The 12,326-nt window shown below is 47.3% G+C and overlaps 1 protein-coding gene across 1 annotated transcript in view; it reads left to right on the top strand.

The window, feature by feature from the left end:
* The first annotated feature begins 1,376 nt into the window (after positions 1-1,376).
* Positions 1,377-12,326, top strand: part of LOC105999087 (zinc finger protein 709-like) — a 32,863-nt gene continuing 21,913 nt past the window's right edge. The window contains exons 1-7 of the mRNA XM_013033986.1: positions 1,377-1,732; positions 2,467-2,617; positions 3,333-3,412; positions 4,156-4,282; positions 6,093-6,173; positions 6,984-7,066; positions 8,598-10,248. Of these exons, the coding sequence (XP_012889440.1) occupies positions 2,593-2,617; positions 3,333-3,412; positions 4,156-4,282; positions 6,093-6,173; positions 6,984-7,066; positions 8,598-10,248 (2,047 nt within the window). The 5' untranslated portion in view covers positions 1,377-1,732; positions 2,467-2,592. The remainder of the gene's footprint in view (positions 1,733-2,466; positions 2,618-3,332; positions 3,413-4,155; positions 4,283-6,092; positions 6,174-6,983; positions 7,067-8,597; positions 10,249-12,326) is intronic.

The following is a 12,326-nucleotide window of genomic DNA, read 5'->3' as shown; positions in this document are numbered from 1 at the left end:
TGAGTGAAAAAGACAAAAAGACCTGCCCTTCTCTAACTCAAAGATAACCATTTGATTAGAGAATGTGTTTTTTCATACATTGTTGTCTCAGTAAGCTTAGGTTCTTACAAAGCATAGGTCTCCAAGGTTTTTGTGGTGAGAATTCCAGATAAAGCTTGTGGGGATTCTCTGCCCAGATTGTACCTAGTTGCCATAGAGATTTTGATTAGGTTTCCCAGTCCGTTTTCCATTGTTATAACAAGGTACCTGCTGCTGCTTACAGCCTTGGAGGCTGGAAATCCAAGATCTCACACCCCCTTTTGTTTAGCTTTTTCTGAGACCCTTCTCTCCCCCTCCCCCCATGGACTGAATCTTATCTCAACGTGGCAGAAAAGCAGAAAAGGAAATGGCTGTGTGAGAGGGGGACCATGGAAGGTAGTGGCCTTGCTTTACAATATCTGGCCTGGAGTTGGGAATATGGCTTAGTGGTAGAGGCTCGCCTAGCAAGCATGAAGCACTGGGTTCGATTCCTCAGTACCACATAAACAGAAAAACCCGGAAATGGTGCAGTGGCTCAAATGGTAGAGCCCCTAGCCTTGAGTTGAAGAGCTGAGGGACAGTGCCCAGGCCCAGAGTTAAAGTCCATCAACCGACCCTCCCCCCCCAAAAAAAAAAATCCGGCCTGTTATTGATCTACATCCTCAACTTAAAAAAAAATTAAATAAAAATTTTTTTTAGCGAGCCAGTGGCTCATGAATATAATTCTGGCTACTCAGGAGACAGATCTGACCATCTCAAGTTTGAAATCAGACCTGGCAAACCAATCTAGGAGACTTACCTCCAATTAAACAGTAAAAAGCTAGAACAGAGGCTGAAAAGTCCTAGTGAGAGCACAGGGCCTTGGAATATAAGCCCTATTATTGATTGGCACAAAATGAAAAAAAAAAGGTTTTGATCAAACCCTTGCACATGGTAAGACAAATGCTCTCTAAGCAACACCCCAGCCCCTCGGTGTCTGACGGGCTCCTTAGATCACTTTGATCTGCTTCAGCAAGAATCATTTAGCACAGCTTATCTGAGCCATTCATCCTCTGCCTTAGTAATTGCCCATGCACCAATCTTTGCCCACAAATTCTTAATTACACGTTGCTGTTTCTCTACTGCAAAAAGTCCCATTAAATTATTCCTAGTGTGGGCAGCAGTGACAAACAACTAACGTGGTTAGGTGGGGGTTTGAGTCTGGGCCGGCGCTTGACAGCCTGGCAAAGCGTCACCGAGCCAGGCTCCCACAAACCTGTTTCTCTGGTTTATAGCAAAGTCTCGCGTGAACCTGGCTGTTGGGCCCGGGAGAGGGGTGACGTCACAACAGCGCCGGAAGTCGGCGCCGTTCGCGCGCCGCCATGTTGGTTTTGCCCTCAGTGTGGTCGGGCGGGAGCGTGGGGGGGGGGCGCGGCGGGCCCGTGGGAGGCGTCCGCTGTCAGCTCGGACCTGAAGACTCCCCCTTCGGGGTCCGCGGAAAGTCGGCTGTCGCCTCTTCAGAATTCTCCACTGCCGTCGTGACCCCCCGCCAGCCCGGGAAGGAGGAACATCTTCCCTGACGGCAGCTCCGTGGACTCCGGCGGGGCTGCGTCCTCCCACCCCGGCGCCCGGCGCTGCCCACGGAGCTCGGCGGAGAGGTCGGCCGGAGCCCTTGTTCCTCCTGACCTCGCCAGTAATCGTTTCTCCACCGAGTCGGGTCCACCTTGTGCGTCCGGTAATTATTGTTGTTGAAAGGATCCATCGCATCCATGCCAGGGGACCACGCAGAGGCAGGCAGGCCCAGGAGAAAGATTATTACAAGGTTTATTAGAGGAGCCATACTTCCCCCAGATAGGGAGCACATGGCCGCCTCCACTATCTAGGTAGCAACAGGGTCTGGGGGTCGGAAGTAAGGTAGGTGGGAGCCCAGGTGGGTCTGAGTGGAGAGAGGGAGGGGCCAGCTGTATGGCAGGAACTCCAGGGCTGGGAGGAGTTCAGGGCTGGGTAGAGCTGAGGACCAAAGGTGTGCACAGTGCTTACAGTTGACATTATTATTTTGTGCTAGCCCTGGGACTTGAACTCAGGGCCTGAGTGCTGTCCCTTAGCCTTTTTGCTCAAGGAAGGCTCTCTACCACTTGAGCCCTGACCCCACTTCCTGCTTTTTGCTGGGCATTGGAGATTAGTGTCCCACAGACTTTTCCTGCCCAGGCTGACTTCGAACTTCTATCCTCAGTTCTCAGCCTACTGAGTAGCTAGGATTACAGGTGTGAGCCACCGGCACCCGACTTAATATATTATATATATAGGCACAGTCACATAAACTTTATATGTAAAGGCTCCTAGTGGAACTATTTGTGTTACCCAGTGGTCATTTCTAGTGGCTTTCACATACATCTTGTGGAGATGGAGGTAATTCTGGTGTTGAGGATTGGTACTAGTGCTTCTTACCGAATGGTGAATCTTTTGCAGGCATGCAAATGACCTTACAAAGAGGAGCAGCTTGCCACTGCCCTCCTGGATTCATAGACGGCCTGGTGGTCCTTGGAGTCACAGAAGAGAGAGCATCAAGGTGCATTTCTGCATCAGCCTTCCAGCATGGAAACCCTCCTTGTGTCCCCTGGTAAGTGCTATCCTTCCCACACAGAAGGGATGCTAGTGGTCTGAGTTGAGCAGCCTTGCCTGTGAGTTATTTTGAGGTGCTAAAATGGGCCACAGAGGACTGAGGTGCTAAGGTAACCACAGGATTTTTTTTTTTTTTGTCGGTCATGGGACTTGAACTCTGGGCCTGGGTGCTGTCTCTCAGCTCTTTAGCTCAAGGCGAGCGCTCTGCCACATGAGCCACAGTGCCACTTCCAGTTTTCTGGTGGTTTATTGGAGATAAGAGTTTCAGTGACTTTCCTGCCCAGGCTGGCTTTGAACCTCAGCCCTCAGATCTTAGCCTCCTGAATAGCTAGGATAACAGGCGTGAGCTGCCAGCGCCCTCCCCCCCCCCCATTTTTTTTTATCACAGTGGGCAAATAAAGTCATACTTCTCGGGGTTTTTACTTCTCATTTCATCTGTACAAGAGATGCTTATACTCCACCTATGTAGCAAAGCTTTCCAAGGTTTCTCTGCCTATGGACAAGGCTGACTGCTTAGGGATAGGGGCAGTAGTGTGTGTGTGTTTTCCTGAGTGGCTTAGGGATAGGGGCAGTAGTGTGTATGTGTTTTCCTGAGTGTGCTGGATTATACCATGGTTTCCAGCTAGGCTGTAATAATAGTCATGCATATGAATGTGAGGATTATGTTTTAGCTCTGGGGATTCTTGCCACCTTCTTTTTTTCCTCCATCCTAGGTCTATTTTCTAGAAGTCCAGTCTCCTTTCATGAAGAGGCCAAAAGGGCAGTGGCTAACCAGCTGACAAATTGTTATCAGGTATGAATGAATGAATGAATGCTATCCGCCAGAATGGCATGTTTGCATCTACCAGGAAGTCACATTTCCACCTAGGCTGACTTGTCTCTAGGGCTTCTGGAAGGAAGTTCTCAGGTGTATTTCCCAAGCTAGTGGACCCTCTTGTATTGGTGGAGCCTTACTTTGAAAATCATCCCAGCATTTCAGTAATTCCTCAATGAATCTTCATTCCCACAGCACAGACTCTACATCTCTGATTTTCTGGCTGTTCTGACAGATGATAAGGTGGATGAATGTTTCCCTTTTTTTTTGGGAAGCCTTCATTCCCTCACCACCCTTATCAAGTGTATTTACATAGACACATAAAAGGAGGAAGAGTGTCTGGTCATGGGTATTCATTGTTCATGTTGTTCATTAGAAGAGTGGAGATGAAGCAATGAATGTAGGTACCAAATTATCCCGAGGGTCAGTGAACCCTATGGTGGAGAGTGGGAGGGCTCTCCGCTCTCTCTAGGGATTGAGATCCTTGTGTTCATTCTGTAATGAACTTTTTGTGTGTGGGGGTATGACAGTTCTGGGCTTGACCTCAGGGCCTTGGTGCTGTCCTTGAACGTTTTTGCTTAAGGCTAGCATCTACCACTTCAGATCTCAGTCTCCTGCATAGCTAGGATGACAGGTGTAAGTGCTAGTACTTGGCTGTCTAATGAACTTTGATGGAGTTGTTACTTGGCTTAAACCAGTTGTGTGTGTGTGTGATGGTTTAGGACCTGGTAACCTTTGAGGATGTGGCTGTGGACTTCACCCAGGACGAGTGGATGCTCCTGGACTCAACTCAGAGAAGCCTGTACTGGGAGGTGATGCTGGAAAACTATGGGCACCTGGCCACAGTAGGTAAGGCCTGCCAGCATTCCTGTAGCCTCTTAGGAAACAAAAGTATATCACCAGCCAGGTGCTGGTGGCTCACGCCTGTAATCCTAGCCACTCAAGAGGCTGAGATCTGAGGATCACGGTTCAAAGCCAGTCCAAGCAGGAAAGTCTGTGAGACCATTATCCCCAATAAACCACTAGAAAACTGGAAGTGGTGCTGTAGCTCAAGTGATGGAGCACTAGCTTTGAGCTGAAGAGCTGAGAGACAGCACCCAAGCCCCACGACTAATTAAAAAACTAACACACACACACACACACACACACACCCCTATTTACTGTGTTATTGGATTGGTGGGATCAGCTCTGAGGACAGTGGAAAATGTAAGGCCTAGACTCTGCCCAAGCTTGTGGTTCTCATGGTATGGTCTTGGGGTTAACTGTATCCCTCTTAGTCTCTCAAAATGGTACCTCTCATCCTCCTCTTATGACATACTGAATCAGAAAATCTTCAGTTGGGCCCTATCTGTGTCTTTTTCTTGTTTTTAATTAAAAAAAAATTTTTTTTTGTCAGTCGTGGAGCTTGAACAATGGGCTTGGGCGCTGCCCATGTGCTCTTCAGCTCAAGGTGAGCACTCTGCCACTTGAGCCACAGCACCACTTCCGGTTTTCTAGTGGTTTATTGGAGATGAGTCTCATGGAGTTTCATGCCCAGGCTGGCTTTGAACCGCGATCCTCAGATCTCAGTCTCCTGAGTAGCTAGGATTACAGGCGTGAGCCACCAGCGCTCGGCTATTGTTTTTAGTTTTTTTTTTTAATGCTGCTACTGGGGCTTGAATTCAGAGCCTCAAGCTCTTGTTTGGCCTTCCTTTCATGGCTGGTGCTCTATCATTTGAGCTATACCTTCACTTCTGTTTTTTTCCTGGTTAATTGGAGATAAGACATTTTAGTTCTGTCTGCCCTAGTTGGCTTTGAACTATGATCTCAGCCTATTGAGTTGCTAGGATTATAGATATGAGCCATAGGTGCCTGGCTTCATCTGTGTTAATAATCCTTACACTTGAATCCACTGGGCCTACAGTATTTAATGATTACCAAAGCAGAGTGATCATGAGTGTTAGTCCAGCCTGTGCCACATAGTGAGAGAGTATATGAAAAAAACAAAAACTAAAAGACAAATAATTAAAAGAAAAAGAACCATAATACTTTGTGAATGTCTACATAACCATCACATTGGTATTGGAGATCAGAAGTCAGTGCCTTTCCACATATATGAAGGGACATTTCTTTTTCTCTGTGCAAGTGTGCTGGTCCTGGGGCTTGAAACTGTCGTTGAGCTTTTTTGCTCAAGGCTAACACTCTCAACCTGAGCCACAGCAAGGATGACAGTCAGCTACTGATTCTCCGTTGAAGGGATATTTCATATTGAGGACTTAAGTAGTCACTTTACGGCTGTCATTAGAAGTGTAATTTCCAAGCCAGGTGCCAGTGGCTCAAGCCTGTAATCCTAGCTACTCGGGAGGCTGAGATCTGGGGATCACAGTTCAAAGCCAGCCTGCGCAGGAAAGTCTGTGAGACTCTTACCTCTAATAAACGACCAGAAAACAGGAAGTGGTGCTGTGGCCCAAGTGGTAGAGCATTAGCCTTGAGCTGAAGAGCTGAGGGACAGCATCCAGGCCCAGAGTTCAAGCCCCAGGATTGAAAAAAAAGTGTAGTTTCCCAAATTGAAAACGAAAGAATGAAAAATGAACAATAAAGAGATAATCATTTCTGAATCATGGGAGTTTGTCATGTCCTGTGTGAGCTACTTCCATGACTGTGTCTTTCTAATATTCAGGATATCAGCTTGTCAAGCCCAGCCTGATCTCCTGTTTAGAGGCAGAAGAGTTAAGGACAGCAGAGAGAAGTGTTCTCCAAGGTAAGTGTTTGTGAAAGGCATCTGCAGTCAATGTGAAGTTAAGAACCTTTGGAGCATGAGGAATTAAAAAATCTAAAATACATATATGTACATAGAGTTCACACACATGCATGTTTACATGTATGTGTGTATATATATTATACTGTATACCTTGGGTGTGTGTATAGTATAGTGGAGTGCATATGTATGTGTATACATATGTATGCACATATGTGTGAGATTCTGAGAATAGGGTGTGAGCATGCCAGGCATGTGTTCTATGCTGAGGGAATATAGCCTTTGAGTTAGCTGGAGCTGTTGGACTCAGAAGTTTGGGGATGTCATCAACACTAACACTGTAGTACTTTTGCAACTGTCCAGAATTTTCTTAGTCTCAACCAGGCTTCACGTTTGAGTTAATAGTTCACATATATGTTCTTTTTCCTAATAATTTTCTAATTATTTTTCCCTGTTTCTGTTACCTAATAGTTTCTGATCACTGTGACGTTTGATTTCAGAAAATACAAGGCATCATTTAGATTTCTAGATTTTGATTGTGTCCTTATGATTGTGACATTATTATTATCATTATTATTATTATTCTAGAGATTGAACTCAGGGCTTTGGACATGCTCACACAGGGCTACCTCCCCAGCCCCTAAAATTTGAAGCTATAACTAGACTACTCAAAAGCTATCATCATTTTATTTTTGTAATTTTGTAATTTATTGTGTTGAATAGGAAAACAAGTACAAATGAGCTCTATCATTCCTAACTTTTCTCATCTCTTTCCTCTGTAAGCAACTGTATATTTCTCTGTTTCCACTTCAGAATGGGCAATGAGACTTAACACCAAAGAGACAGCAGTTCAGCGGGATACTTTTTGGTTAAAAATGTTAGCAGAGATACAGCTGGTAAGACAAGGCTTGTTTCTTGTTTTCCAAATTCAGGGGACTTGGGTCTTCCATGATATCAGTGCAAGAGAGAGAAAGAGAGACTGGAGAGTGTGGGAATGGGGTCTTTGGAGAGATGCCCCAAATCTGCAGGGGAATCGAGTTCTTCAAGGACATGTTCCCACCTTAAAACTAGATAATGAGTTTTGTGGAGTCCTTCCTTCCTTCCTTCCTTCCTTCCTTCCTCCCTCCCTCCCTCCCTCCCTCCCTCCCTCCCTTCCATACATTAATGGTATAAGGGGGGTTCATTGTGACATTTCTATGCATGTGTATGATGAACCCTGAACAACCCCTCCCCCTCCCATTAATCCCCCTCATTCTTTTCTCCCTTCTTAAAACAATTTCAGGCTGGGAATGTGGCTTAATGGTAGAGTGCTTGTCTAGCATGCATGAAGCCCTGAGTTCAATTCCTCAGTATCATATAAACAGCAAAGCTGAAAGTGGTGCTGTGGCTCAAGTGGTAGAGTGCTAGCCTTGAGCAAAAGAAGCTCGGGGACAGTGCTCAGGCACTGAGTTCAGGCCCCAGGACTGGCAAAAAAAAAAATAGGGCATGCTTGAATTATGACCTGTAAAGAGCGAGACAATCCATCAAGCTACGGTTAAAGATAACATTTATTCACACGATTTATACCAGAAAGGGAGCCCTTGACTACCTTGTTCTCGGCTAGATACTCAGAACCAAGAGCAGCCTCAACCACCAAACTTCCAAGCCTCCAATGGGCAGCCTGACCTTTATTAGGTTGGTCTGCAAACCACCAATTAGTCGGTCTGTAAACCTCAGACCTCCAAAGGGGAAGGCTTTTGCCTTTCCTCCCTTCTTCCTTCTCTGCAGGCCTCTCCACTTTCCACAGGCCTGCCCTGCTCTGCTCTGGGAGGTGCCTCTCACAGAGAGGTGGTTATACCTTCCTCTTTAGAGGAAGGCCCCAAATGATCTCTGGAGGAGGCCCTGAATGACCTCTCCAGGCTGACCTCTACTGGCCTGTCCTGCTCTGCTCCTACAGGCTTTCCCCTCCTGCTGTCTCACCTCCCCCTACCTCCCTTTCACTCCACTCTGCTCTACTCCCCCTGTACTCTCTACTCTGTACTCTCCACTCCTCTCCAATGAGACTACTTCCCCATTGCTTGGAACATGTAGCCTATATATAGGCTGTGCCCTTCCCCCACTAATAGTTTCCAACCGCCATTCATGCTCTCCCCCGAAGCTGCCCACTGTCCAATCACTTCCGATAGGCAGCTCATGTGGGGCGTGACACCTCACCCTCTCCAGCAGCATGCCCACCCCCTTTCGCCCTGTGGGTCAGTGATGTCAGCCTCTTGATGGCCCACCCCCTCCAGCAGGCTGGGCCAACCCCGGGCCACGCTGATTATCACACTTGAAGGACCCACAAGAAATTCTCCTGGAGTAGAATGAGTGAGTACCATTATCATCACCATTACTACCCTCATCATCACCATCATAACATGTTTTACTCTGTTCCTTTTTCATGGACAGGCCCATAGCCAGGACAGAAAGGAGCTCTGTGACTTGAAGCCTCATGAGGAACTCATCAGAGAACACTTGGGTCCCCTGACGCATGGGAGTCCTCAAAATGGAGGGGCCACTGATGACTGCAGCCAGTGTGGACAAGACTTTCCTCCTCTGCATCAGGAAATGGGTGCACACCAACTCCCGGCATTCAGTCCATGTGGAAAAGACTCAAGTCTGACTTCGGGTGATGCTTACCAGGCACCAAGTGTGCAAGCCAGATCCCTCGGATGTGGTACCTTTGGGCCTGCCTTGGTTGGCCGGTTATACCTTCAGCCACCTGGGAGAGCTGGCAGTGACGATGGGCCCTTCCAGTGGGGAGAGCAGCCGGGGGCCTTGGCCCCGCCCATGAGCCACACTGCGAGTGCTCAGGCACACCCCGGGAAGCAACGCTACGAATGTAAGGAGTGCGGGAAAAGTTTTAAGTACGCTGCCAACCTTAATATCCACATGCGAATCCACACAGGGGAGAAGCCCTACCAGTGTAAGGAATGTGGGAAGGCATTTTCTCGGTGCTACCCACTAACTCAGCACTTAAAAACCCACACTGAAGAGAAGCCCTTTGAATGTCAAGTTTGTGGGAAGTGCTTTCGGAGTTCCTCCTGCCTCAACGATCACTTCCGCGTTCACACCGGATCAAAACCCTACAAATGTAAGGACTGCGGCAAAGCCTTCACAGGGCGCTCTGGCCTGAGCAAACACCTGCCTACCCACACTGGAGAGAAGCCTTACGAGTGCAAGGAGTGTGGGAAGGCCTTCACCTCCACCTCGGGCCTCATCAAACACATGAAAAGTCACACAGGAGAGCGGCCCTTTGAATGCGACCACTGCGGGAAGGCCTTTGCTTCCTCCTCCACCCTCATCACCCACCTGCGGACCCACACGGGAGAGAAGCCTTTTGAGTGCAAGGTGTGTGGGAAAGCCTTCACGTGTTCCTCCTACCTGCGCATCCACATGCGCACACACACCGGCGAGAAGCCCTACTCGTGCAAGGAGTGTGGCAAGGCCTTCACGGAGCGCACGAGTCTCACGAAGCACTTGCGCACTCACACGGGAGAGAACCCCTTCGAGTGCCATGTGTGCGGGAAAGCATTTGCATGTACCTCCTACCTCCACAACCACATCCGGACTCATACTGGGGAGAAACCTTACGTGTGTAAGGAATGCGGGAAAGCCTTCACGGTCTCCTCACACCTGAGTAAGCACGTGAGAATTCACACCGGGGAAAAGCCTCATAAATGTGAGCAGTGTGGGAAAGCCTTCACAGTGCGCTCAGGCCTCACAAAACACACACGAACTCACACGGGAGAGAAGCCCTACACGTGTCAGGAGTGTGGGAAGGCCTTCACCACCTCCTCCGGTCTCATGGAACACATAAGAAGCCACACGGGAGAGAAGCCCTACGAGTGTGACCAGTGTGGGAAGGCCTTTGCGTCATCATCCTATCTGATCGCCCATCTGAGGATCCACACGGGAGAGAAGCCCTTTGAGTGCAGCACGTGTGGGAAAGCCTTCACATGCTCCCCCTACCTGCACATCCACATGCGCACGCACACGGGGGAGAAGCCCTACGCGTGCAAGGACTGTGGCAGGGCCTTCGCTGTTTACTCTCACCTCAGTAAACATGCGCGGACTCACAGTGCAGAAAGATGTCAGCCAGGTGAGGATTTGGGGCCAGCTCGGGGTGCTGCTTCCCCTCTGGCAGGATGTGTAACCACGCTGGAGGGGAGCCCTTTGGGTGGAAAGAATGAGGACACGGCTTTAGGAAGTCCTTTTGCCCTGACAATGCATTCTGATTCACAGTGGCCAGAGAGCTTGTCAGTGTAAGCCATTCTGCAGTATCCTCAGGCTCCCATCACTGCAGGGTCCCCAGGAGAACCTGTTCTCTGCCTGTCCCAGGACCTGAAGGAGTGTGGAAAAGCTGAGTCTGTTCACAGTCCATGTGACAAGCACACATCTTTCAGCTGTGCCATGTCAGGAATGGAAAGCCCTACCTGTTTCTTGAGAGCTGAAGAAACACATGGTATCTTCCATTGAAGAGAAAGCTACTGATGGAGAATGGCCAAGGTGTAGTTCTGCATAGTTCTTTGATGGTTGACTGAGAAAGTCCTTATGAAAGGATGCAATGTGGGGAAGTCACTTTTTTATTTTCCAGTTTTAACATCATTCCTTAATAAATAGGCAAGGATTCTCACCAAGAGAAAGTGAACGAAATCCTGAGTCCTTTAAGCTGACAGACATGGCTTCACTGATGGCTTTATAAATGTATTTTGATTACCTGCACTTTCAATATTTGAAATGTTTTGAAAATATGTATTTGTGACCAGTTTGAAAATGTAATTTCTTATTCTCTTTAGCTTTTCTTTCATCTTTACCAAGGTGTGACTGAAGACTAAAATTATAGAGGGTACAGTCTGATGTGGTATATATTACTAGTCAGGATAATTATCCATGATAATTGAACTAGGGTATACTATCTGATGTGGAATGAATTGTACACACACACACACGCACACACACACACACACACAGTCTGACGTGGTATATATTACTAGTCAGGATAATTATCCATGATAATTGAACTAGGGTATACTATCTGATGTGGAATGAATTATACACACACACACACACACACACACACACACACACCATCCTAAAATGATTACTAGAGTCAGGATAATTGAAGTATCATATATGTGATATGGTGGCCAATTAGTTTTGGGGTTGTAAAATACTTTCCACTGTCTTAGCAGATTCAGATATACAGGATGTTGTTATTGACTGACCTCATTCTACCCACCCCAACACACACACAATTTTTTCTTTTTGGCCAGTCCTGGGGCTTGAACTCAGGGCCTGGGCATTGTCCCTGAGCTTCTTTTTCTCAAGGCTAGCACTCTAACACTTGAGCCACAACATCACTTCAAGCTTTTTCTGTGTATGTGGCACTGAGGAATTGAACCCAGGGCTTCATACATGCTAGGCAAGCACTCTACCACTAAGCCACATTCCCAGCCCCCCCAATTATATTTTTCATTTGGTGAGATTGACTATTTTTTGCCAGTACTGGGGCTTTGAACTCAGAGTCTAGGTACTGTCTCTTATCTTTTTCACTCATGGCTAGCATTCTACCACTTGAGCCACAGCCTCACTTCTGGTCTTTTTTTTTTTTTTGGGTGATTCATTGAATAGTCTCACAGACTTTCCTACCCAGACTGGCTTTGAGCCACTATCCTCAGATCTCTGCCTCCTGAGTACCTAGAATTACAGTTGTGAGCCACTGGTGCCTGGCTAAGATTTGTCTTTTAAATTCCAGATTTAAGAACAATCATGGTTGTGTCTGGCTTGTTTCACCTAGCATGATGTCCTCTGGGTTCATCTCTGGTGTTCCCAATGGCAGAATTTCCATCTCTTTTAAGGATAAATATTATATAATTTATGTATATGATGTAACCCATAATTATATGTATGGTTTACCAATATTTTTTTCCATTCCACATGTTGCCCTTTTCATGTATGTGTGTTTTCATGTTATGGTTTTTTTTTTTTTTTGGGGTCCGGTCATGGGTCCTGAACTCTGGGCCTGGATGCTGTCCGTCAGCTCTTCTGCTCAAGGCTAGCGCTCTACCACTTGAGCCACAGCGCCACTTCTGGCTTTTTTCTTTTTGCTTATGTGGTACTGAGGAATCGAACCCA

Source organism: Dipodomys ordii, unplaced genomic scaffold (assembly GCF_000151885.1).
Source record: "Dipodomys ordii isolate 6190 unplaced genomic scaffold, Dord_2.0 Scaffold180, whole genome shotgun sequence".
Lineage (NCBI taxonomy): Eukaryota > Metazoa > Chordata > Mammalia > Rodentia > Heteromyidae > Dipodomys > Dipodomys ordii.
This window is presented reverse-complemented; position numbering and strand designations above follow the sequence as displayed.